Source organism: Rhincodon typus, chromosome 18, assembly GCF_021869965.1.
Source record: "Rhincodon typus isolate 14 chromosome 18, sRhiTyp1.1, whole genome shotgun sequence".
Lineage (NCBI taxonomy): Eukaryota > Metazoa > Chordata > Chondrichthyes > Orectolobiformes > Rhincodontidae > Rhincodon > Rhincodon typus.
In genome coordinates this window covers 13,256,365-13,282,088 of record NC_063349.1, presented here as the reverse complement: position 1 = coordinate 13,282,088, position 25,724 = coordinate 13,256,365, and the positions used below count along the sequence as shown (strand labels likewise).

At 39.8% G+C, this 25,724-nt stretch overlaps 1 protein-coding gene across 1 annotated transcript in view; it reads left to right on the top strand.

Moving 5' to 3' along the window:
• The window catches only part of LOC109927769 (ADP-ribosylation factor-like protein 8B-A), an 85,938-nt gene that overhangs the window by 26,721 nt on the left and 33,493 nt on the right, over nt 1-25,724 (top strand). The window contains exons 3-4 of the mRNA XM_020527777.2: nt 8,940-9,013; nt 9,149-9,242. Coding sequence (XP_020383366.1) covers nt 8,940-9,013; nt 9,149-9,242 — 168 coding nt within the window. The remainder of the gene's footprint in view (nt 1-8,939; nt 9,014-9,148; nt 9,243-25,724) is intronic.

Below are 25,724 nucleotides of genomic sequence, written 5' to 3'. Positions count from 1 at the left end.
GAGATAGAGTCAGCCAGCAGTTTCTTGGTATCTTGTCACATAGCCACTTCTCAGAGGGGTTGGTGCTTGGTAAGCTAAATTTGAACTGGGTACAATGTTCAGCACAGATGAATTCTACCATTTTCGTAGCTTACTGTTAATACCTGTTTAATCTTCTTTCATTAAACATCATTCGGCTCCAAAATGGGGAAGAAGGTGTTTCATGAGTATGGCTGGTATGAGTATGCCCTGTAGTTTAACTACGTCTACGTGAGTAAACTCAGATGTGGAATTTAAAATATTAAAATCTGCTTACAGTTATAAGAAGGGAACTAAATTAAATTAAATTAAAGCTGTCAGAACTGAGGAATGTGGCATGAATGGAAAGATAGAAATATATAATCTTGTGACTGTGAAATTGAATCAAACAATATTAAAAAAAACGAGATTGTTTATTGTCAGACAAATACTGCACTATTTTTCAGAATCCTATAAGTGTTAATCTTAAAAAGCACATAAACCATTAAAGGTAGTCAGCATAGTTTTAAAATTGTGATTTTGCTTTGTGAATCCACTGTAATTCCTTGAGCACATAACTAAATCAGTAGATATTATCCACTACAACTTGAATTTCAGAAGCTTTCTCGGATCCAAATGTGTAGTTTTTAAAGAAGCTTAAGTCAGCTTCAGTGAACTACATTTATTTATTTGTTTCAAAATGTAACAGACAGGCAGATGCAGTTACAAATTGCGAAAGATTTGGAAGGGTACAGAGAATGCAGTTCCTTTTTGTATGCTTAGTCTCCTGTGCCATTTGCATTATGCAGGAGATGTCAGAATTGAATAATATTGATGTGATATCTTTGCTGGACAGAGTGAAGCACATGGAAAGTCAACACTGAAAAGAAAATGGTTTATTCGGAAATATATATGAATGGTTACAAGAGGGTGCTAAAACACTCCTCCTTCCTTAAAAAAAAATTGGACATACTATTCAAAATTCCAAACAACTTGTAAAAAGGTAAAGTTGCCATAGTCCTACCAGACCATAGGCTGATCTGTCATGAGAGAGAGATGACTAGTGGTGGTTTAAGCTGAAGGTCACCATACCCCAGGCAAGGGGATAGGTTGAGAATGTGTGTCTTTCATGGTAACTGACTCCCAAACAATTTGTACACATCTGTTGCTGGACAGTTCAGCATGTTATTGGTTTGGAACCGGGGATACATTACTCAATGTGGATAATGGAGAGCTTCATTGTGGCTTTGAAAATGTTGCCCATTCGTTGCAAGCATTAGGCTTTTACATGTCAATCATGCTTTACTATCTGGGGTTTAGGAAGAAAAAAGAAGCTGGGAAGAATCTTACGAGCCTGATGAATTGGACTGCTGGCATACAGGTAGACTGTTAGTGGTTGTTTCAACACATCGTGCCTGAAAGTAGTTCAGATCCATGTCAGAATCTTACAGAGGTGTCTGACAAAGGGGAAAATTCAATTAAAAATCAAAAGCAAAATCACTGTTTGTTCGAGATAACTTCTTAGACCTAGGCCAAAACAGGTCAAGGTTGCTCCTAAAATTGTGAAAGCTTGAATCAAGAGATAAAGAATCCATTTAAGAGTAGGAAGAGTAGAAAGTTAAATTTGAAAACAATGGGAAACAAGAAACAACTTGTATACAATGGTTTGGACCTGCAGTGGTGCTCAAGCTTAAACAAACGTTTGACAGCAGCATGTCCTTCGGCTTAGGGTCTTTTGGTGTCTCATAAATTCTTGGGCCTGCTTTAGTCAGAAATATCACCCTTTCTTTTTCCCAAATATCGCTGATTAGCAGAAATATCCTGCATGTTATTTTTCACTGTTAATATCTTGAACCATTTCATTTCATGGTCTTTGTGGGTACCAGTGGAATAACCTGTGACAAAGCAGGGGGTTCTGCATAGTCGGTATTCACAGCTTGGCGCCAAATTAAGAAGCAGAACTTCAAAGGTCATAATTTCTGCATTTCTATCTAAGTTGCGTGCAAATTGGCTTGGATAAAACCAGAGTAGAGAGATGAATGTGTGGCTGAAAGCTCAAAGCTCGAAGATATGGAAGAAATGAGTTCCAATTCTTGAGGCACTGGGCAAGCATTCCAGATGAGTCGTACAGATAGGACGGTCTTCACGTGTATGGGGCTGATATTTTTGCCAACTGCATGACAAGGGATGCAGAGAGGATTTTAACTTGAAGAAAAGGGGAAAAGGGGTCAAATTTTGAGAAGATGTGGTCCGCCAAAGATTAGAGTCAAGGCCAAAGAACAGGATACAGGAAATGATAAACAGACCATACAAGAAAGGACAATCAGTAAATCAACAGATAAGACCAGGACTTACAGACAGAGTAAAATGTTAAAAACAAAGGCTTGTGTTTGAATGCAGATAAACTGAGAGTGCAATTAATAAGTACAAGCTGGTAGCCATTACTGAGACATAGCTGCAGGGTGACATGGATTGGGACCTGAATTTTCAAAGGGTGCAGGACATAGAAACATAGAAAATAAGATCAGATGTAGACCATTTTCCCCTTCAGGTTTGCACAATTTAAATCGTAGAATTCCTACAGTGTGGAAGCAGGCCATTCAGCCCACACAGACCCTCTGAAGAGCATCCCACCCAAACCCACCCCCACATCTATCCCTGTAACCCTGCATTTCCCATGGCTTATCCACCTAGCCTGCACATCCCTGGACACTGTGGGCAACTTAGCATAGCCAATTATCCTAACCTGTGCATCTTAGGACTGTGGGAGGAAACCCGCGCAGGCATGGGGACAATGTGCAAACTCCACACGGATAGTCACCTGAGGGTGGAATCGAACCCAGGTCCCTGGCACTGTGAGGTGGCAGTGCTAACCACTGAGCCACTATGCTGCCCCTAATCGTTATGATAATGGCTGATCATCCAACTCAATAGTCTGTTCCTGTTTCTCCCTCATATCCTTTGATCCCTTTAGGCCCAAATGGTATAACCACTCCTCCTTGAATTCAAGCCCAAACATTGTATGATTGCTTTCTGTGGTAGCAAGTTCCACAGGCTAACGATTTCTTGGGTGAAGAAATTTCCCCTGATCTCAATCCTAAATGACTTACTCTGTTTCCTTAAACTGTGACACATGGTTCTATGTTCTCCTGCCATCTGCAACCATCTTCCACCACCTACTCTGTTTAGTCCTGTTGAATTTACGGGTTCCTATGAGATCCCACTCATTCTTCTGAACTCCAGTGAGTATAATTCTAACCAATTCAAACTCTCTTCATACATCAGTCCTGTCATCCCAGGAATCGGCCTGGTATAACAAGAACACCCTATTTCGGATAAGGAGATCAGAACTGCACAGAATATTCCAGGTGTGGCCTCATCAAGGCCCTGTATAATTGCAGCAAGACAACCCTTCCCCTGTACTTGAACCTTCTCACTATGAAAGCCAACATACCATTTGCTTGTTTTACCATCTGCTGCACTGCATACTTACTTCAGTGACTGATGTATGATGGCACCTAGGTCTCATTGCACATTCCACTCTTAATTTATAACAAATTTGTTTCCTGTTTTTGCTATCAAAGTGGATAACCTTATGTTTATTCAAATGATACTGCGTCTGCTATGCATTTGCCCACTCGCTCAACTTGTCCAAATTGTGCTCAACATTTAGGAATGACAGGAAGGTAGGACGGGGTGAAGGGGAGGGTCTATTACTTGTTGATGGTATTAGTACAAATGAGAGGAATGACGTCGGCGCAAGAAACCAAAATGTGGAAATCGCTTGTGTAGAAATGAGAAATGATAAAAGCAAGAAGTCCCTTCTGGGAGTGGTGTACAAACTTCTAAGAGTAACCGTATGGTAGGGTGGAGTATAAAAGGAGAAATAATGAGATCCTGTCAGAAGGTTACAGCAATAATCATGGGATAACCTAATCAGGAAGTCATTGCATGTCTTCAGGATACTTTCTTAGAACACAATGTTCTAGAGCTGACTAGAAAGCAGACTACACTGGACCTCATTTGTGCAATGAAGTAGGATTAATTAATGATTAGTGAAGATTCCTCCTGGTATTAGCAACCATAATATGATTAAATTTTCCATTCTGTTTGAGGGGGAGAGGAGTGGGTCTGAGATTGTTTCTAAAAAAAAACCAAGGCCATGCAAGCCGAGCTGGCTAAAGTGAATTGATAAATTAGGTTAAGGGATATGTCTATAGAGATGCAGCGGCAGACATTTAAGGGGATATTACAGAATAGATACATTCCAACAAATCAGAAAAATTCCAAAGGATGGATCCATTATCCATGATTTGGTAAAATTTTAAAATAATATCAAACCAGAAGAAAAAGCACATAATTAATGCAAGTACAGGTAGCAAGTCAGAAAATTTGGGAAAAATATAAAATGACAAGAAATTACAAGGAGGAAAAATTAAAGTACTAGAAAAAGCTAGACAGAAATATAAAACAGTAAGAGTTTCTATAAATATATAAAAATAAGAAGGTTTAACAATGTCAGTATTGATCTTGTGAGAAGAGAGACCGGAGAATTGGTAATGGAAAATAAAGAAATGGCAAATGAATTGAATAGGTATTTAGCATCAGTCTCCACTATAGAAGATACAAGCAATAATGCAGAAGCAATGATAAATCAGCTGAAGAAAATCAAATGACAGAGAAGTGGTTCTCAGTAAATAGTTAGAGCTATGGGCTGACAAGTATCCACGTCCTGATCAACTTCATCCTAGCATCTGAAAAATAGTAGTTAATGAGATGGCTGATGCATTGGTTTTAATTTTGCAAAATGCCCTTGATTTGTGCATGGTCGCATTAGCTTGGAAGATAGTAAATATAACCCCTTTGCTCAAAAAGACAGTGGTACAGTCAGCAGCAAATGCAGGTCAGTTAACTTATTATCTATCTGTTACCCTTTTTAGAATTGAGAAAAGGCAACTTTATTTTTTCACAAAGGTCATGAGTCTTTGGAATGCTCTGTCTAAAAAAGGTGAGGGGAGCACAGTCTTTGAATATTTTTAAGACAGAGGTATATAGGTTCTTGTTAAGTAAGGGCCAGAAGGGTTATTGTATAGACAGCAATGTGGATTTGAGTTTGTAGTCAGATCAGCCATGAGCTTATTGGATGGTGGAGTGGCTTTGAGGGGCTGAATTGCCACCTTCTGCTCCCACACCTTCTGCTCCCAGTGGTAGACCCTCAGTTCACTGATAGACCCTCAATCATGAGTGTACTCTCCCAGCCTCTCAATAATACTTATTAATAAAACCATCTTTGAAGGTCAGGCCATTTGTGTTTGCAACAGTCTTGTCATAAAAAACTAGAATTTTGATATGATTTCTAAAGGGAAAAATATCTTTTCAGTTCCTCTACTGGCATGCCGGAAGGTTATTGAACCCAAATTTGTTTGGCTAGGGTCATCCACGATCAGATCTTGTCATCAAAATGTGATATACGGCACTATTACAATTGACAAAACCAAGTTTTGAATATAAGGTAGACTTTAGACCAGGGTATATTAAATGAATGTACAAAGGGAAGACAAGTAGAAATTGATGAAAGTAAAATCCTCAAAATATATTCATACATCAAATTAATTGGAGGTTATAAGCACAGTTTTCTGCAAAATGTGCAGTGGTAACTCATTTGTACAACTCCTTACAAGGATCTAATTGGACTTTGACCTTATCAGTTTGTTATGTTCAGCTGATTATTCCTGACTTGTGTGAACTTTTTGGTGCTAACAAGATCAGTAGAATTCCATGTTGTTATTACCTGTAATGTCTTACTATAGATAATAGCCACGTCATGGAGTGAATTGTTTTAGCCATAATAATAAGTTGATTCTTTACCACATCCCCTTATGCCCAACTCTGTGTATCACTTAATGAAGAAAATTCTCTTACAGGCTTTGATTCTTGTATCTAATAGATTTCAGTCCCTGAAATGTGGGAATCAGTATGCGATTGTATGACTTTTCTATATTAAAAGGTAAAGGTCAGTCTGATTCAGTTGGTAAGACAAGATTTTCTTGAAACAAATTAAAGCATTAAAATATAAGATTCATACTGTCTACTTAAAAAATGTAGTTTAAAAAAATAATATTACTACAATATAAAGACAAATAGATAGGAGTATATTAGCACAATTCAACTCAATCTGATTAAACTATCTTTCCATTAGACTGTGTCCCATTTAGGATATCTATTTCATGAAGAAAGTCAAATCTATGGAGAAGGGACAAAAGACAAAATAAGAGAGATGGGTAGGCTCTGAACATAATATTAGAAAATTAAGCTGAGCAGGTGGAAGGGGTGTCTGAGGGAGAGCGCTTTGGTAGAAGTAGCCATAATCCAGTTAGAATTAAGCTAGTTATGGAAAAGGACAAATATAGACATGAATAAAAGTTCTCAACAGGGAAAAACTTAATTAAGCTGAGATGTGATTTACAGCTACTTGAAAGTAAATTAATGCCAAGTCAGTAGGTGGTTTCAAGGAAATATACTGAAGGATTAGAGCATGTATGTATCCTTTAAAGAAGAAGAATGGGACTAACAAACCCAGAACCTGCTGAAAGGCTTAAAGAAGAGGATAAAAATAAAAGAGAAACTTGTGGCACATAACCAGGTGTTTAATACAAGAGTAAACTGGGAGAAGTATAAAAAATATGGGAGTAAGAGTAAGTTAGGAAAGCAAAGAGAGTACATGAATACATTTTGGCAATTAAAATCAGGAAAAAAATGTGATTTTTTTTTTTATACATACCTAAAGAGCAAGAGGCCAACTAAAGAAAGAGTAGAGTCTATTAGGAACCACATGAATAAGCTGTGTGAGGGGTCAGAGAACCTAAGAATGGTTCTTAATGAATACTTTGTGCTCATTCTCTCAAATGAGAGGTATAATACCAACACTGCAAGTATGGAGGAGTGTGAAAGAGCTCCTAGATTTTGACAAAGGGAGAGAGGAAGTATTGTGGAGTTTAATATCTACGTCAATGTATAAATCCCCAGCCCAGGATGAACTGTATCCGAGCCTAACAGTGTCCTAGGAAGCAGGAGAATTAGTAGTGGAGGCTCTGGTCATCATCTTCTAATCTTCTTTGGCTAGAGATATGGTTCCAGTGGACTGCAGGTCAGCTTAAGTTGTACTATTGTTTAGTGGAGAGAAAGGAATAGGTTGGATGATTACTGACCAGTCACCCTTTCCTCTCTGGTCGAAAAATTATTGGAACAAGTTTGACTGACAGGATGTAAATTAATTTAGACACTCATTAATGAAAGACATTCCATATGAATTTGCTAAGAGAAGATCATGCCTAACAAAAATAATTTGAATTTTTGAGGACGGAGCAAGGAAGGTCATCAAGTTTAATACATTTGATGTAGTTCTTTTGGACTTTAACAATGTTGCGATTAGATCTCACATAAGTAGACTGGTCACGAAAGTAAAAGACCTCAGACAAAGTGACAAATTGGATCAGAAGCTGGAATACAAGAATAATGAACAGTGGGGTGTGTTTTGTGACGAGAAGGCTATTTCCACTGGGTCTCCACAGAGATCAATGCTAAGGCTCTTGCTTTTTGTGGCACCTATCCAACGATTTGGATTGGAATCTAGGTACATATGATGAAATTTTGCAGCTAATAGAAAATTTGGCCAACGGTTTAATAAGGAAGGAGAAAGCTGAAAACTATAGGAAGTTATCACCAGACTAGTGAAATAGGTGGAATAGGGTCTAATAGAGTTCAGTCTGGCAAAAAGAAGTAACAAATTTGGGGAATGCTAACAAGGCAAGGGAAGACACAAAAAATGGAAAGATACTGTGATTATATAGAGCAAAAGAGGGACTTGGTGTCAATGTCCGTAGATCCCTGAAGATGGCTGGGAAAGCAGATAAGAAGGTATGGAAGATGTTTAGGAAGTTAAAAGAGGGTTTAAGAGGAAAGCTTTTCACTCAAATTGTTGGGCTCTGACCCTGCCTGAAAGAGTGGTAGAAGTAGAAACCTTTAAATTTAAGATGCAAATGGCTATGTAATGAAGTGGCTTACTGATAGAAAGTAAGATTGGATTGGATGGCTATTCATTGGCTGATACGAACATTTTGGGCTGATTGGTCTCTTTCAATGCAGCACATTTCTATGATTCTGTTATCTTTGTGAATATAATATTGGGGAATGAGAGGCTTTAACAATGAGAGACTTGAGGAAAGCAGTCACCTCTGATAGAACAGAGAAGACAAGAGATGATTGAGGTAAGTAGGAAAAAATATTCTCATTGGTCACCATTTACAATGAGAAGGTACATATTTAATTTAATTAAAAGAATCTTTAGCAGAATTTTTTTTATACATGGATCATTGTTAGGAGAAGGAATATTCTACAAGATTCATTGGGAGAAGAATTCGTAGTGAGGAAATGGATAAATAGACCAAAAAAGGTGTGGGGAAAGGGTAAAGAAATAAAAGGCATTGATGTAGAAATGATTGTGTGTGAGAGAACGAGAGTACACACAGAGAAAAAGAAATCAACCTACCATCAATCACCCGGGGTTGGTCTTTTATGTAATGAAACTGACAAAATCAGTCTGATTAATTACAGTTGTCTCTTGAATTGTCTTTTCATGTTTTCTTTTTTTCCACCTTTTCAAATCCCTTTTGTAGCCTAACTTCTGTCTCAATTATCCCTTAATTTACTGTCTCATATAGAACACCTTAACTCATGCACCTCAACTTCCTGACATATTTAGGTTATGATACTGCAAACTAAGATAGTGTCCGAAACTTGACTGAATTTACTATATGCAAGTATGTGCCTTTCTTAGACAGTAAACTGGATTATGTCACAGTATGCTTTATGTCCACTTATAAATATCATTTGTATTCCATTTAATGAAGTGCTGCACAAATCTGTGTGTGTTTTCCCTACAGATCTGGGATATTGGTGGTCAGCCAAGATTCCGAAGCATGTGGGAACGTTACTGCAGAGGAGTTAATGCTATTGTGTAAGTTTTCAAATGATAAATTGTGATCTTTCTACTCGTTTGGATGTTGTATGTCATACTGTCCTTCCTCCTGCCAACTAAGTCTGTTCCTTTTGTTTGAGTTAATTTCATGGTTCAACTATTTCTTATTTTTAGCTACATGGTGGATGCTGCAGACTTTGAAAAGATTGAAGCTTCAAAGAACGAACTTCACAACTTATTAGATAAACCACAGTTGCAAGGAATTCCTGTAAGTCTAACTTCTTAAACCTTGTGTTCAAGTTGTCTTGCATTGCGCCTACACATCCAAATAGAAGAGCCTTATCCTTAAGTTTTCTACTCCCTTGCAATTGTGTATGGAATGTGTATTTTCTATCTGTTAATGCTTTTTTTTTTTGAAGCAAAATGTTTTTTTGTGCATCCTTGCAACTCACTTTTCTAAAACAAAATTTAAGCAACACAACCTGCGTTGGTGCTTTACTTGAGAATAACTTTTTGTTTTGAACGCAAGTGCTTCAGAAAATTTTGGAATGTCAATTTTGCCATATGGCATAAAGCGATGAGCTCCATCTTTCAGTTGTATCCCCTGTGCCTTTTTAAAAATGGAATCAGGCTCTTACACATAAATGGAGCACAAAACTACAATGTTAGTACATTATACTGCAATATTTTTATTAACCAGAACCTATAGGATCAGGAGTGCACTGGTTGATCAAGAGGTCCACATTAATCAATGTAAATGCAAGGACTGTGTAACAGAAATGTAATTCAGGGGATATACACATCATCATTACATTTTATTTAAGTGATGTAAGCTGTAAATAATGCAATTTGCCTTAAATAGAACTTAGCGGGAGAGAGCCTTCTCACTCACACCGTCAACTGATTACTCTGACATCGCGAGGATTATGATGATACAGTAAATGCTACGATATTTGAGGTATATAATTGTTTTTCCTGTTTATTGAGAGTGCTGATTTGTACTTGCTACACCCCTTGAAAAGCTGTTCCAGTAAAGCTACAAATATGGCATCTACTCGACAATGAAATCAGAGCAAATCCAAACTGCTGAGTTATTTTCTCATCAGTCAACTCTCAATCATCGGTAAATTGGTACGAGGAATCACCAACTGTGCAATGAAGCAGCACTTACTTCACAATAACCTGCTCACTGACATTCAGTTTGGCTTCCATGAGGGCCGTTCAAGTGTCATGACCTCATTACAGCCTTGGTTCAAACAAAGAATGAGAAAGAAAAGAGGTGAGGTGAGAGTGACTGTTCTTGACATTAATGCCACATTTGACTGAGCGGGGCATCAAGGAGCCCCAGCAAAACTGGAGTCACAGGAATTGGGAGAAAGCTCTCCATTGGTTGGATTCGTACATAACGAGGATGGTTGTCATTGTTGGAAATCAGTCTTCCAGTTATAAGACATCTCTGTAATAGTTGCTCAGGGTTTTGTCCTTGGCACAACTATTTTCAGCTGTTTTATTTATAGTCTTTCCGCCACTGTAAGGTCAGAGGGTGGGATGATGATTGCACAATTCATCACTCCTCAGATACTGAAGCAGTATAAGTCCAAATGCAGCAAGGCCTGGACAATATCCAGCCTTAAGCTGAGAAGTATCAAGTAATGTTGTGTCATAAAAGTGCCAGACAATGATCATATTCAACAAGAACAAATCTACCTATTGACCTTTTGACATTCAATGGTATTACCATTGCTGAATCCTCTATCAGTATATGTAGGGTTACCATTGACCAGAAATTGATCTGGGCTTGTCATATAAATATAGTAGCTACAAGAACAAGTCAGAGGCTAGCAATCCTGCAGAAGGTAACTCACCTCCTGACTCCCCAAAACCTATCCACAATCTACAAGTTACAGATGCTTGACTGTGCATTCGACTTGTAAGACTCAGGATCAGATCTATACCAATTTGAGAGGTGTGAAAGTGGCCTTATTTCCCTAATTTGTTGTCTTGCCAAAATCATTAAAAAGGGTTTCTGAATAAAATTGCTTTATGTTAGGTCTTTTTGACTGCTACCAGCTTTCTGAGCTCAATGAGCTGTCTAACAGATTTGCTATAAATATCAATTTGCTTGTTGTCAAAGTTTGCAGAATGAGTGCAAATTGAGAGAACTGCAGATGCTGTAAATCAGAAACAAAAATAGAGTGTGCTGGAAAAATCAGCAGGTCTGGCAGCATCTGTGACCTTTCCTCAGAACTGTGCTACTCTCTCTTATTTGGACTCCTTATCGGAGCCAGCAGAAGAAAGGGAGTGGTGACAAAATAACTGCAGATTCTGGAATCTAAGGTAGACGAACAGGAGGCTGGAAGAACACAGCAAGCCGGGCAGCATCTGGAGGAAAGGAGAAGTCAACGTTTCAGGTATTAGCCTTCTTCAGGACTGCTTGTTATTCACATCTTGCTAGGGGATCCCCTTTGGTTAAGTTATTCCATGAAGGGTCACTGGACCTGAAACATTAACTCTGATTTCTCTTCACAGATGCTGCCAGACCTGCTGAGCTTTTCCAGCAACTTTGTTTTTGTTGACAGAAAGAGTCCCTGCATTTGTTTTTAAATATGAGGGTGATACAGCAAAAGCAGGATTTAAGGCACATTCCTACTTGCCTTGTGGACATTAAGAGTGAACCATGGAGTGTGGAAGTCACATGTAAGACAGACCCTGTACAACGTGAAAAGTTCTCCTCTCTCATGTTTTCCTAGTGCTAGCCCACAAAGTTACTGAATTCCCTTTCACAACTATGATAATGGAATTTGTTATCACGATTCTCCAGGTCACTAGCCGAGTACTACGGCATTTTGTAACACCTTACACTGTGCACATACTCAGGTAGTCATACGTGTGCAAAGTTCAGAGACTAATATCATAGTTAGACTATGTGGGAATAGTTTTAAGGAAAGAACTTGTTGCTGCATGATGTCCATCGCGAGCTCAAGCACTTTGTAAAGCATGAAATGTTCTCTGCGAAAGTCCGTGTTAGATGGAAGAATTACAGCAGCCAATTTGTGTGCAGCAAGAGCTCACAAGTAACAATGTCAGTGTAAGTATGGGAAAATGAGGATATTCTTTGAATATTTTAAGCCCTAATAAGCCTCTCGGGTGTCCAAGATGAGGTTTTATGCTGAAGCACATGCTTAACACAACATTCCCTTTTGGTCAAGGAGTTGAAGCTCTCACTCAGAATGGGCCTCTGGAAGATTATTAGGAGTCAATTACCATTTAAATTCCTGGGCAACCACATGATAGAGGCTGCAGGTCATTTTGGTGGATAACACTTGGCCTGACTACATCTTATAATTGAGACAAGCTGATCGTGAGTAAACTAGATGGTGCTGAAGATTAAACTTTAGTTTGTAAAAGACAAATACCCTTGAAGTGTTTGCTTACTGCTGGAGGATTGAAGAGGATTTTGAAATAGTGGGAGATTTTTCTAGGACAATGTTTTCATCCACACTGTCAACATTTAGTCTGGAAATTCTCCAAAGACTGCACCTAAAAAGAATTAGTGCTGTGCTACTCTATCTTATTTGGACTCCTTATCGGAGCCAGCAGAAGAAAGGGAGTGGGGACAAAAAGACTGCAGATGCTGGAATCTAAGGTTGACAAACAGGAGGCTGGAAGAACACAGCAAGCCAGGCAGCATCTGGAGGAAAGGAACAGTCAATGTTTCAGGTATTACCCTTCTTCAGACTGCTTGTTTATTCACACCTTGATAGGGGATCCCCTTTGCTTGAGTTATTCCATGAAAAATGAGTGCATGCCTGCAGGCATGAGACTTCATCTTGGATACCTCAGAGACTTTTAAGAGCTTAAAATATTCGAAGAATATCCTCATTTTCCCATACTTACGCTGATGTATCTGGTCATGGTCACATTGTTACTTGTGAGCCCTTGCTGCACACAAATTGGCTGCTACAATTCTTCCATCTAACACTGACTTTAGCAGAGAACTTTTCATGCTTTACAAAGTGCTTGAACTTGCAATGGACATCATGTAGCAACAAGTTCTTTCTTTAAAACCTTTCCTGCATTGTTTAAATTATAGTAATCAGCAATTAAAAGCATAACTGCATGCTAAATCCAGGTTTGCAAACGGACAATAACCAGTGTCATGATCTTGAAGGGAAGATTGGAGCTCAAGACCCATGATTTGATGAGTCTTCACAAAAGTGAAAATGACCAATTTAATTACTAAGACCACTATCTTAAAAAAAAAACTCACACCAGGTTTACATCATTAAACAAGTAAAGCAAACTTATTTAATGCAACACACTTTTATTATTTAATTTGGTAAAATTAATTTCTCTTAAGGAAATCTAAGCTATGCCCCTTTAAAATCAAACATGCACACATTCATTCACAAATATGATTCACTAGACAGGGAGCTTTACAGAACTACCATGAGTGGAAACCATAGGTAAACGGGAAGAAATTCAATGGATCAAGTGTCCAAACTGTAAGGTTGGAATAAGGTGACTTTCTAACAGTCTGGCTTTTGGCGAGGATGTGCCTGCAATGTTTGTAGTGATCCTCCATTCAGTAGCTGGTCAGTTGGTCCTAACTTTTTGCTTGAGTTGAAAGTTTTTCTTTTCAGGATATTTTTGTGCTGCTTTTCTTCCACTCAGAGGGAGAGAGAGAAATCTGTCCTGGTTTCAGGCTTTGGAAGGTCTTGGAGCAATTGCTCTTGTTTCAGTTCTGTTACGAGCTATAACAACTAATTAAAAGCTGTTGCTGGCAATGTTTTTTAATACAAAGATACCTGGTGTCAGCATGTCTTGAAAAGGTATCAAATCCAGAATGTTCAATTAATTTCTACTTTCCAAAGTTACATGACTTTTGTGTAAACAGTTGATAGGCACCCCATTGAACACCTTCAACATTCACTCCTTCCACCATTGATGCACAGTGATGGCAGTTTATACTGTCTGCACTAAACATCTGCTTCTACTACATGCACTGCAGTAATTCACTAAGGCTCCTTAAACAACTCTTATCAAATCCGCATCTCAGTCACCTAGAAGGACAAAGGGCAACTGATCCGTGAAAGAACCGCCACCTGCTGGACACACACAATTCTGCCTTGGAACTTTATTTACCTTTCCCTCACTGTGGCTGGGTTAAAATCTCGGAACTCCCTTCCTAGTAGCACTGTGGGTCTGCATTTATCTCATGGACTGAAGTGGTTCAAGAAGGCAACTCACTGCCATTATCTTGAGGGAAATTAGGGATGGCTAACAAATGCTGCTAGCCTAGCATCCTGTGAATTAATGTAAAAGATATGCATTCTGTGAACTGTGAGTGTACTACCCTTTGAATCAGGCAGACAGACTCCAAGACTCTGAACTGAACCTTTGGTCATCATTAACGAGTTTATTTTTATAAGTTTATGTCCCTGCTAAAACTGAACTGATATGAAATTCAGTATAAATGTGCTAAATATTCTAACACACATCAGAAGTGTTTTACTAAGATCCCATACCGGAGGTTAGTCAATAAAATTAGAATGTGTGGAACTGGGAAAATATATTTAACATGGACTGAGATATGGCTAACTGTCAGAAAGCAGAAAGTAGGAACTTGCTGATCATGGTAGGCTGTTACTAGTGGGGTACTGCAAGGGTTAGTGCTTGGTCCACAACTATTCATAATCAATGTCAATGATTTGAATGTGGGGACCAATTATAATGTTTCCATATTTGTTGATGACACCAAACAGGGTGGGAATGTAAGACATGGTAGACTGGTTAGCAAGGTTAGATCACATGGAATACACTTGGATACAGAACTGGTTTGAAAGTAGAAGACCGAGGGTGCTACTGGAGGCCTGTGCTCAGCGGTGTGCCACAAGGATCTGTGCTGGGTCCGCTGCTTTTTGTCTTTTATATAAATGATTTGGATGTGAACGTAGTAGGTATGGTTAGTAAGTTTGCAGATGACACCAAAATTGAAAATGGAATGGACAGCAAAGAGGGTTACCTCAGATTACAACAGGATCTTGATCAGGTGGGCCAATGGGCCGAGGATAGCAGATGGAGTTTAATTTAGATAAATGTGAGGTGCTGCATTTTGGAAAGGCAAATCAGGGCAGGACTTATACACTTAATGGTAAGGTCCTGGGGAGTGTTGCTGAACAAAGAGACCTTCGAGTGCAGGTTCATAATTCCTTGAAAGTGAATTCACAGGTACACAGGATAGTGAAGGAGGCCTTTGGTATGCTTGCTTTTATTGGTCAGTGCATTGAGTATAGGAGTTTGGAGGTCATGTTGCGGCTGTAGAGAACATTGGTTAGGCCACTTCTGGAATACTGTGTGCAATTCTGGTCTTCCTGCTATAGACAGGATGTTGGGAAACTTGAAAGATCAGAAAAGATTTACAAGGATGTTGCCAGGGTAGGAGGGTTTGAGCTATAGGGAGAGGCTGAATAGGCTGGGGCTATTTTCCCTGGAGCATTGGAGGCTGAGGGGTGATCTTAGAGGTTTATAAAATCATGAGGGGCATTAATAGGGTGAATAGACAAGGTCTTTTCCCCATGGTGGGGGAATCCAAAACTAGAGGGCATAGGTTTAAGGTGAGAGGGAAAAGATTTAAAAGGGAACTAAGGGACAACTTTTCCACGCAGAGGGTGGTGCGTGTATGCAATAAGCTGCTAGAGGAAATGGTCGAGGGTGGTACAATTACAACATATAAAAGGCATCTGGATGGTAATATGAACAGGAAGGGTTTAGAGGGATATTGGCTAAATGCTGGCAAATGGGACTAGATTAATTTAGGATATCTTGTTGGCATTGACGAGTTGGACTGAAGGGTCTGTTTCCGTGCTGTACATCTCTGACTCTCTGACAGTGTGTGGATGATGCAAAGAGACATCAACAAGTCATGGACAGCATAAGCTTTAACAACATTGCAGATGGAATATAATGTGAATAAATGTGAAGTTATTCACTTCAGAAGAACAAAAGACAGTGTGAGTATCCAAATCATCCTGGGTGTCCTTGTTCACAAGTCACTAAAAGTTAGCATCTAAGTGCAGCATGCAATTCGGAAGGCACGTGGTGTTGTGGCCTTCATTGCAAGAGGATTTCAGTACGGGGGTAAAGACATCTTACTGCTGTTGTATTGAGCCTTGGTGAAACCACCCCGGTGTATTGTACAGAGCTTTGGTTTCCTTATCTAAGGAGGAGTATACTTGCCATAGAAGGCGTGCAAGGGATGATGGGATTGTTTTATAAAACAGATTGAGGAGACTGCATCTGTATTTTCTTGCTTCATAGAATGAGGCATGGGCTTCAGTGAAACGCACAAAATCCTTACAAGGTAGGTTTGAATAAGATGTCCCGTGGGTCATGAGCCTAAAAGGATGAGGGGTAGGTTCTTTAAGACTGAGATGAGGAGGAATTTCCTCACACTTGGGGTGATGAATCTTTAGACTTTTGTACCACAGAGGGCTGTGGAACATCAATCATTGAGCAGGCTTATGACACTAATGTCATTGAGGGATACAGAGGTACAGCAGGATAGTGACATTGAAGTAGGTGATCAGGTATGATCTAATTGAATGGAGAATCGGGCTTGACTGACTAAATGGCTGTTTTCTATCTCTATATTGTGATGAACTTCATATCTGTCTACCAAAGTCCACAGTCATTTGCAGCCAAGATGATAAGAAACTGAAATAAATAATTAATTAGCGACAGATTTCTGAATACTGATAACCTGTGAAGATTAGTTATGTTTGTCACATTATCAGACTATTTCAGGTAAATACAGCTTCAGCTTTAGTGACTGAGAACTGAAACTGCTAAATGGCTCAAAATGAAAGTATGCAAATAAAATGGCAATTTGTCTGCTTATTAGTTTTGTTAGCTGAGTGCTTAACAAATTCAAATGTGATGGTGCTGAAAGTAATTAAACAACTCCTGTTGCTTCTGAAATGAACATGCTATCTTCTTGTAGCCAGTGTTAAACCATGCTCGTGAGTATAGCATTTCTCAGCAGGGTGGTGGGGCAACAAAATTGGCTACAGCCACTTCAAGCTTGCCTGCACTACCTAAAGCCAGTGTGCAGTGGAGCTGCAATCAGTCTGTAAAGGAACTGCAACTGATTGAAGAAGAGAGGTGGGCAAGAAGAACACTGAATTATGGAGTAAAGAGGCAGATAGAATGCTCCAAGTTTCCCTGATGCTCTAGATGTCTTTGGGATAAGTTGAACAGGAGGAGAGGAACCTTCTACCCACAGCAGATGGCAAGTGCTATGAAGGCAGTGGGAGAAGATAGCTGGGATTCAATGCCAAGGGTCTATCTCTGTGAATAGTATCGCATGCCTAATCTCCCTGCCAGGTAGCAGCTTGCTAAAAGGGAAAGGTCAAGAATGAATTCTACTGCAAAGGACTCAGATGAGAACTTTGAAGTGGGGTAATGGGGATGGCCATTGAAATACTTGGCTAGCCAGACAGCCTATACTGTCAATCAACATGGAGGTGCCCACCACCAACGTGGTACAACGTGGCTTTGAAAGAGATACTAAACTTTGATAAACCAAAGAATGAAGAAAGGCACAGCTTGTGCTGAAGAATCAAAACTGTCATAACCATTTGAAAGAAGTGTGGATATGAAATGTAATTTAATATTAAAGTGTAAGGTTATCTTTACATTTTAACTTTTTGTATCAAATGTTTTTTAAGGATGGAAAATGATGGTCAACTCCATTTGCAGACTTGCCCACTCAAATGCGACCCAACTTCTGGAGGCAATGTCTTGTCTATCATTCTAACACCAACAGAGACCATCCAACTTTTCTTGTTTATTTTTCATTGCTGGTAGGCCCAATTAGTTAATGCCAATCCTTAGTTGTTCTTGATGAAGTGGAGGTGAACTGTTGCCTTAAACTGTGACAGTCCTTGTGGTGTAGATACACCTGCAGTGCTATTATTTTATTTTAATTCACTCATGGGACTTGGGCTTCACAGGCTGGCCAGCATTTATTGTCTGTCCCAAGCTGCTATTGAACTGTGGGGTTTGCTAGGCCATTTCAGAGGGTAATTGAGAGCTAACCACATAACTGTGGGTCTGGAGTCATGTAGAATTCCTACAGTGTGGAAGCAGACCATTCAGGGCTAACCACTGAGCCACTGTGCACCATCTGCCTTGGTGGGATTTGAACCTGGGTCCCCAGAACATTAACTAAATTTCTAGATTAATAGTCTGGTGATTAATATCACTAGACCATTACTTCCCCTTGAAGGGAGGTCCATGATTGTGAATGAAGAGTGCCATAGCTTCAGCTCAGGATGATGTGTGGCTTGGACAGGATCTCGCAAAGTGTTCCTACATATATGCTGGCCTTATCCTTTAGGTGGTGGAGGTTATGGGATCAAAGAGACCATTAAAGGAATGATAGTGGATAGCTGCTGTGTATCTTACACATGGTGAGCATTTCTACCACCAGCGGCAATGCAGGCACAGCAGATAGCACTGCATAGGAGCATGGGGACAGCCAATAGATGGAAGATCAGCATGAAGGAATGTTGCTGGAAGGAACTGCTCAAAGGTGGTTATTTTGGACTGTTTTTCTAGTTTTTATTTCAGCATTGTGGCCAACTGGATCCTGTAATTGTCAGTAACAGAAAGAAGGTAAAATATATGACTGTGGCATTGGGATTGCATTTACTAGTACAGCAGTCAGATAAAACTATCATGCACAACCAGACAGAGGCTGAATTGACTGCCCTTCCTTCTTCTTCATATTGAGCCTAAAGTTCAAAAACATTGTTTAACCTCCTACTGCTCTGGTCTATCACATGTTGTGTGGCAGTATGGCTTTTGTTACAGGGTGGGATTGGTTAGCTCAGTTGGCTGGATGGTTTGTGATGCAGAGTAAAGTGAACAGTGTGGGTTCAATTCCTGTACTGGCTGAGATGACCATGAAGTACTCTTCCAACCATCTCCTTTTCTCTCTCTCTCTCTCGCTCTCTCTCACACAGGAGAGCAGCCCTACGGATTGGTGAGACTTTGGGGTTTTTACCTTATCCCTGCATCGACCTGCATTGTGTAGTGGAGTTGTAAGTTATGTTATCAGAGGAGAAATCTTAGTTACCCTGCAGCCACTTTTGCTTTTCATGGTGGTTCGGTTCTGGCTGTTGAAGTGCATTGCTGCAGGCTATAAGATAATTTTTGTATGAGTCATTCAACCTGACAGCTAAAATGGTAGCAATTCTCTGTCTCAGTGTCATGCAGCAAAGTTTAATACATGATATTACTAAGGCAGTGATTTACAGTACCAAGCAGATCAGGTATTACCCTCAAACACCTTGTACAGTTCTTTTCATTTCTCCTCTCATTTCTTCTTCTCTAACCTCCTCTTGTTTTTATGGCTGCACAAGTGGTCAGCCAGGATTTTGCTTATTTAGACGACGGAACTTTTTCCCTAACACTGTCACTGTATCTTTCATTTAGTAATTCATTTTTCCTCATTCCTCTATTTCTTTGCCACCTGATGTGGTAAATCTAATCATTTTACCAACTCCTCTCTCTGCCCTTTACACACTGAATCCTAGGATACTGTTCTCTGCATTTTCTGGCCCTTTGCACGTTCTGGTTTAGCTACACACAATTATCAGCACAACGGGGCAGTTTCATCGTTAGCGATAGCAGCAGTCGTTGCAGCTCAGAAGGGTAAAGCAATCATGGGTCATCGGCCATTCTCTGAAAACCACCAACCTCTCGAGACAATACTCCTCTCAGATTTTGACCATACATGGAGTTTACACTTCAGAATGAATCACATCAGCTACTGCATGTCTAAAATTATGCAGGACATCATGTCAGTGAAGGACAAGTACTGATTTAATAAATGATGGAATCATTTGTAAGCCAATCAATCTGTAATGGTCTGAAGGCATCATGACTGGTGTGAGGATACCATGCTCCAGTTGTCTACCAGCTGAGTACTAAGGGAGTAGAATCCCTTTTTGACGCAGTACATCTGAAGAGTTAACTCGCATGGAAGGTTTGAGTTATAAGGATAGGCTGGGACTTTTTTCACTGGAGCATAGGAGGTTGAGAGATGACCTTTATAAGAGGTTTGTAAAATCATGAGGGGTATAGGTTGGTGTCTTTTTCCTAGGATGGGGATTTCAAGACAAGGGGACATATTTTTAAGGTAAGAGGAGAGCAATTTTAAAGAATTGAGGGGCAGTTTTGTTTTACACAGAGGGTGGTTCGCTTGTGGAATGAACTTCCTGAAGAAATGGTTGACGTGGGCACAGTTGCAATATTTAAAACACACTTAAGTAAGTACATGAATAGAAATGTTTTGGAGGGATATGGGCCAGGAGCAGGCAGATGAGACTGGTTTAGTTTGGGATTATGGCCGGTATGGACTGGTTGGACCGAAGGCTCTGTTTCTATGCTGTATGATTCTATGCAGTGTGTACAAAATGTTGCAAAGTTGGGTAGAATACTTGTGGATTGGGAGGCAGGAAGTTAGAATTTGGTGTTTTTAAAATGCTAGGGGTCGGGGGGGGGGAAAGCATTGTGTGGTCCCCTTAAAAGATTATGTGCCTTTACTATTCCTAGGAATGTAAAATAGATAACTGTGAGCAGCAGCTTGAAAGTTTGCAAGTATATAGAGAGCACTTAAATTAAAACACTTATATCAAAAGGCCATACAGTTAGCAGGCCATGTAGCAGTTTTGTTTTGTTACTAAAACAGCTAGTTTTGAATTTAGCCAGTCAATTTGAACCAGGCACTTAGATACCAAAAACCAATTGAATTTAAATCTGATGGTTTTGACAACATAGGACCAATCCTATTATAAGAAATTGATATGTCATCAAGGGTATAAAAGAAAGGGCAGTTGGGCAAAGACAGGAGAGCTAACTGCCATCTGCCAGAGTTAACAGCTCCCAGCTCTCAAGAGAGAATCATAGGCTCTTACAGTCTTCTCTAAGTTTTAGAGAACGCACCATCTAAATAACAAAGGTACCTACAGCACAACTAGTTAATATTCCTGGCAGAAGAATCGACAGAGAAGGTGTTCCTGACAGAACATTCGACGGAGAAGACACAGCATTGTGGGAGCCATGTAACCTGGATGTGATTTCTAGAGACTAAATTCTAACTTTTTTGTTTTATATAAGTGGGACTTGAATGTATTGGAACAGAATCTTGCTTTATTTGGGAATAGTTATTGATTAGAAAGGGTTTATTCGGTTTGTTAATAGTTTAGTTAATTTGGTCACTGTTAGACTTAGATAAGTAAATTATTATTTGTTGATTGTAAAGTGAGTGTCAGGGATTTATTTTCTTTAACCACTAGAAGTAGCCAAAAGGCAGGTTACACCACTTTTCACACTCCTTTTACAGATTAGAGGGTGAGATGGCTCCTCTTTGGGTGTTTCCAGAGCGGGGGATCAACCTCTGCTTTACAACGAAAACAATGTTGCCACATAAACCCAGCTCTCGCATCAGCTGTGCTGCACTCAGTGCTTCAAAAGTGAATCTATAGACAGTCTACGATGTTCAATATTCGCTCCTTTCATCATTGGTGTGCAACAGCAGCACTCTGTACTGTTTACAAGATGCACCGCAGCTACTCATCAAGGCACCTTCAACAGCACCTTCCAAACATACAACCTCCACCACTTAGAAAGACAAGGGTAGCAGGCAAAGGGGAAATGTCACTACCGACATGTTCCCCTCCAAGCTACACAGCATCCTGGCTTGGAAGTGTATCGTCATTCCTTCAGTATTACTGGAAGAAAATCCTGGAACTCCTTCCCTAACAGAACTGTGGGTTTATCTCCATCACCCAGACTGTAGCTGTGCAACAAAGTTCAAAAGTTTGGTAACTAAATAAAAATATATTTCATAAAAACATCGTAGACAACAAGGTCTGGAGAATTTTTATGATTAGGAATCTTACCACAAAGGAACAGAGTCATTGCTGTGTTTAAAAAGTTATGCCAATTCTTCCCGTTGATAGTGAAATGGATGTGCTTCATAGCAATTCAGATCGATGGAATTTCAACAGTACTGTGAGATTAGTACAGTTGGAATGAAGGGAAAATGCAGGAGAATGGACATGAGGAATGTAAGATCAGCCACGATCATACTGAATAGCCGAGCAAGGTCAAGAGACCGAACCGCCTACTCCTCTTTCTAATTCTTTCTGGTCTTAAAGTGCTCATTTGACCCCACATTCAACACTGATCAGGTTCAACACTGATCAGGTTAGGATTCTGACTTTCCTGTCGGAGGAGGGGAAGAAGAAAGGAGAAGAAATAAAGTGTGGAGAAGAGAGAAGGAATGTGGGAGTGGTAAGAGGGGTGTCTCCTGTGATGGTGCTCCCTCTGTAGTTAATTCACAATGTCCAGTCTGAAAGTCAGCTTTTACAGGATTACTCCCAAGCCGCTTGCCAATTAGCGTAGAGTCAAATCAAATCAGAGAGCTCGATTTGTGACTCAAGAAATAGTGTGAAAGAGCAAAGGCTTTGATTCTTGCAGCACTGACACCGGTCCTGGGAAAAGAGAGAGCTGACTGGTTGGCACAAATTCCATTTAAACCAGTTTTGTATCCAGTGTCCTGGCAAAGGTATTACTAAGACTGTGGATGGACTTTAAACTGAAAAAAGCTTGGGGGGAGTGCTCAAGTGAGAAGAAACTCAAATTTAAGGGAACATTCAAGGCTGCAGGAGAGTGTAAAGATAAGCTGAGTGTGGCAGGAAGGGACAAAAAAAAAAATCTAAGGTTCTACCAAATCTATTTTACCTAAATCTAGTCTAGCAACAAATCCTAAGCTGTGACTGGGCAATAGCCAGTAATGAAAAATGTGAACACTTGCATTAGGGTTCTCAAGATCTGAGCACTCTGTGTCTTCATCCTATCCAAACGTACCTCCTGTACATTGGAACCCAATATATAAATTCAAATTTATATGTAAAACCCACAGCCTCAATAGCTATTGATAGAACATTCAAGAGTATATTGTGAATTAATTTAAGACAAAAGTCCCTGTGGGCTTCATTGACAGATATGACATTAATATCTTTCCAAATTTCCAGAAGTTCCACCAAGCGGGCACGTGGCACTCCGTATACAAGGTATACCTCTTGATTGTTGCTGCTAGAGTTGTGGTATACCTTTCTCATTCTAAAATGAAGAACTGGTGCTCCAGTAGTATCCTTCATAGGATATGCAGACCCTATGAAGGTCTGTTGTCTAGCCTCAGCAGCTGAGGAAGGTCATAAGTGAGTGTGTTTGATCCCTGGCAAAATGATGTAGTAGAGAATTAAGTGATAAGCAGAGTTGGAAGAGAGCTTTAGGATGCAATTCTGGTTGCTGATTTGGAAGATAGATTGCCACTAATGCATGTAAAAGGAATCTCTGCTTGCAAATATGTCTGAGAAGGGATCCAGCAGCTGGATGTAATGTGTCTCTGCTGCACCCTAAATTAGCTGATCTTCCCTGAGATGAATGCTGAATTTCAGCCATGCTATCTGCAGGAGTGGCTCTGTGTGGATATAGGATGGAAGAATTTCTTCTTGATGTCTAATGTCGAAGAACAGTCATATTGGACTCAATGATAACTCTATTTCTCTCTCCATAGCTGCTATCAGACCTGCATTTTCTGTTTTTATTTCCAGTACCTGCAGTATTTAGCTTTCGGATTTCTGTGTTTTGATGATAAGCTTACTTTTTTTTTTAAATAATGCACTCAATGGGATATTGGTACTTACTGAGTATGATAGATCTGTACTTTGATATGAGCTCTTTTATCATGCATTTGATGTACTTAGCAAAAGAACTGTTGTATTTAAAAGAGATATTAGGAACTACCGATGCTGGAGTCTGAGATAACAAGGTGTGGAGCTGGAGGAACACCGCAGGCGAGGCAGCATCAGAGGAGCAGGAAAGCTGACATTTCGGGTCTGGACCCTTCTTCAGAAAATACTTATTTAATATCTATTTAAGAGACACTTGGATGTGTATATGAATAAGGAGGGTTTAGAGGGATATGGGCCAAATGCTGGCAAATGGGACTAGACTAATTTAGGTTATCTGATCAGCGTGGATGAGTTGGACTGAAGGATCTGTTTCCATTTCTCTATGTCTCTAAGTGCATTTGGGTTAGAGTGGTGATTTACTTCCTTCCAGACAGTGTGTGCAGATCACCAGCATCCTTGTTTGTGGGCAGATTTTACAGGGATGACCCACACTAGCCTTACCATTGAAATTTAAATGTCAGGAGCCGATGGTTTCAGTCTTTTGATTACAGCAGTTGTTTGTGATCAGGAGGTGCCGTGCTGATGAACGATTGGTATATATTAAAAAAAACTTTGTTTAAAATCACGCTTAGTGACTATGTTTGTACTTATTCCGAATTCAGATGTAATTCACTAAATATCACACCCAATTCAGGTTTGATTGCTGTTTGTTTTGTAATAGACTTGTTATTCACATTTTTCTTTTTTAAGGTGGAAATCTAAAGAGCAGGAGGATAAAAACTCTGAATCGTTCCTTTTGTTCAGTGGTTCCTGTCATAGAAATAGGTCAGTCAAATAACAAGACAAGGGTAAAGCAGATATCTGCCTCACCAGTCTACCCCATCTTTCAGCCCAGTTTCAAGCCTTTTGCTTCTTTAAATTTGACTTTCCCATCATATTGTACGGTATTTTTGAGGGCAGAGATGTCTATACTTGGGTCCAATTCTCATACTGTCTCTTGAGCTCTTCCACTGTCATCTTAATCAGGATTTTGATCACCTCTCCTAACTGTCCCACAATTTCTTGATATTTGTTTCTCTTTTTTTTTTGTGAAACTTCTTCTAATAATTGCAATATTGAAGGTGATGTAGAATTGACGGAAGACTTGAAACATTTGACCCAAGTGTCTCTTGCAAAGAAGATTGCAAAATTTTATGATGCAACTAGAACCCACAGCGTCTATGTGAAACCTAATATAGGTCTAAGTGACATGTGCTGTGACAAGTAGTCAACATTGGATGCAACTTGCTGCATCTCTTTTGCAATGACCGAGTAGCAAGGCCAGGTTCTCGTTAGGCAGCAATTTCCAATTGAGAGGGAATATAGCTTGTTAAGCATCTTATTAATGCTGCAACTCACCTCCTTAAATATTCAGTTTCCTATCTTACTAAACACCAAACAAGCTAGATGTCAAAAATTCTCGACATGGAAATTGGAGCAGATACTTTCAACTTCAGCACACTGCTGGCCGTGAGGAATCCCCATGTTATTCAGCACCAAACAGCACCTCAGGGCATCATCCATGGCCATCAGCACTTCCATGGATGTTAGTATTGAACATTAACCAAGTCCACATGACCATAAATGATACCTCTCTGATTCTCTTGGCTGCTCAGGAAGCACAAAGTTACGTTTCAGGGCACATCACCAGCTAGCATTACAAGGCTGCTGCAGGACACTTTAATGCAGAGACAGGCACCCAGTTTATGGATTAGACCAGGCCCCAGCTTGGGGCTGCTCAATTGTTTTTTTTATGCTTGCTCACTTTGTGCTTAGCTGCATGCTCCCAGCATCCCTGCCTTGCCTTGCAGTGCCGTTTAGTTCAGTCACACAACTGAACACTTTGCCTGGAGGTAGTAGGAGCTGCCGATGCTGGAGTCTGAGATAACACAGCGTGGAGCTGGAGGAACACAGCAGGCCAGGCAGCATCAGAGGAGCAG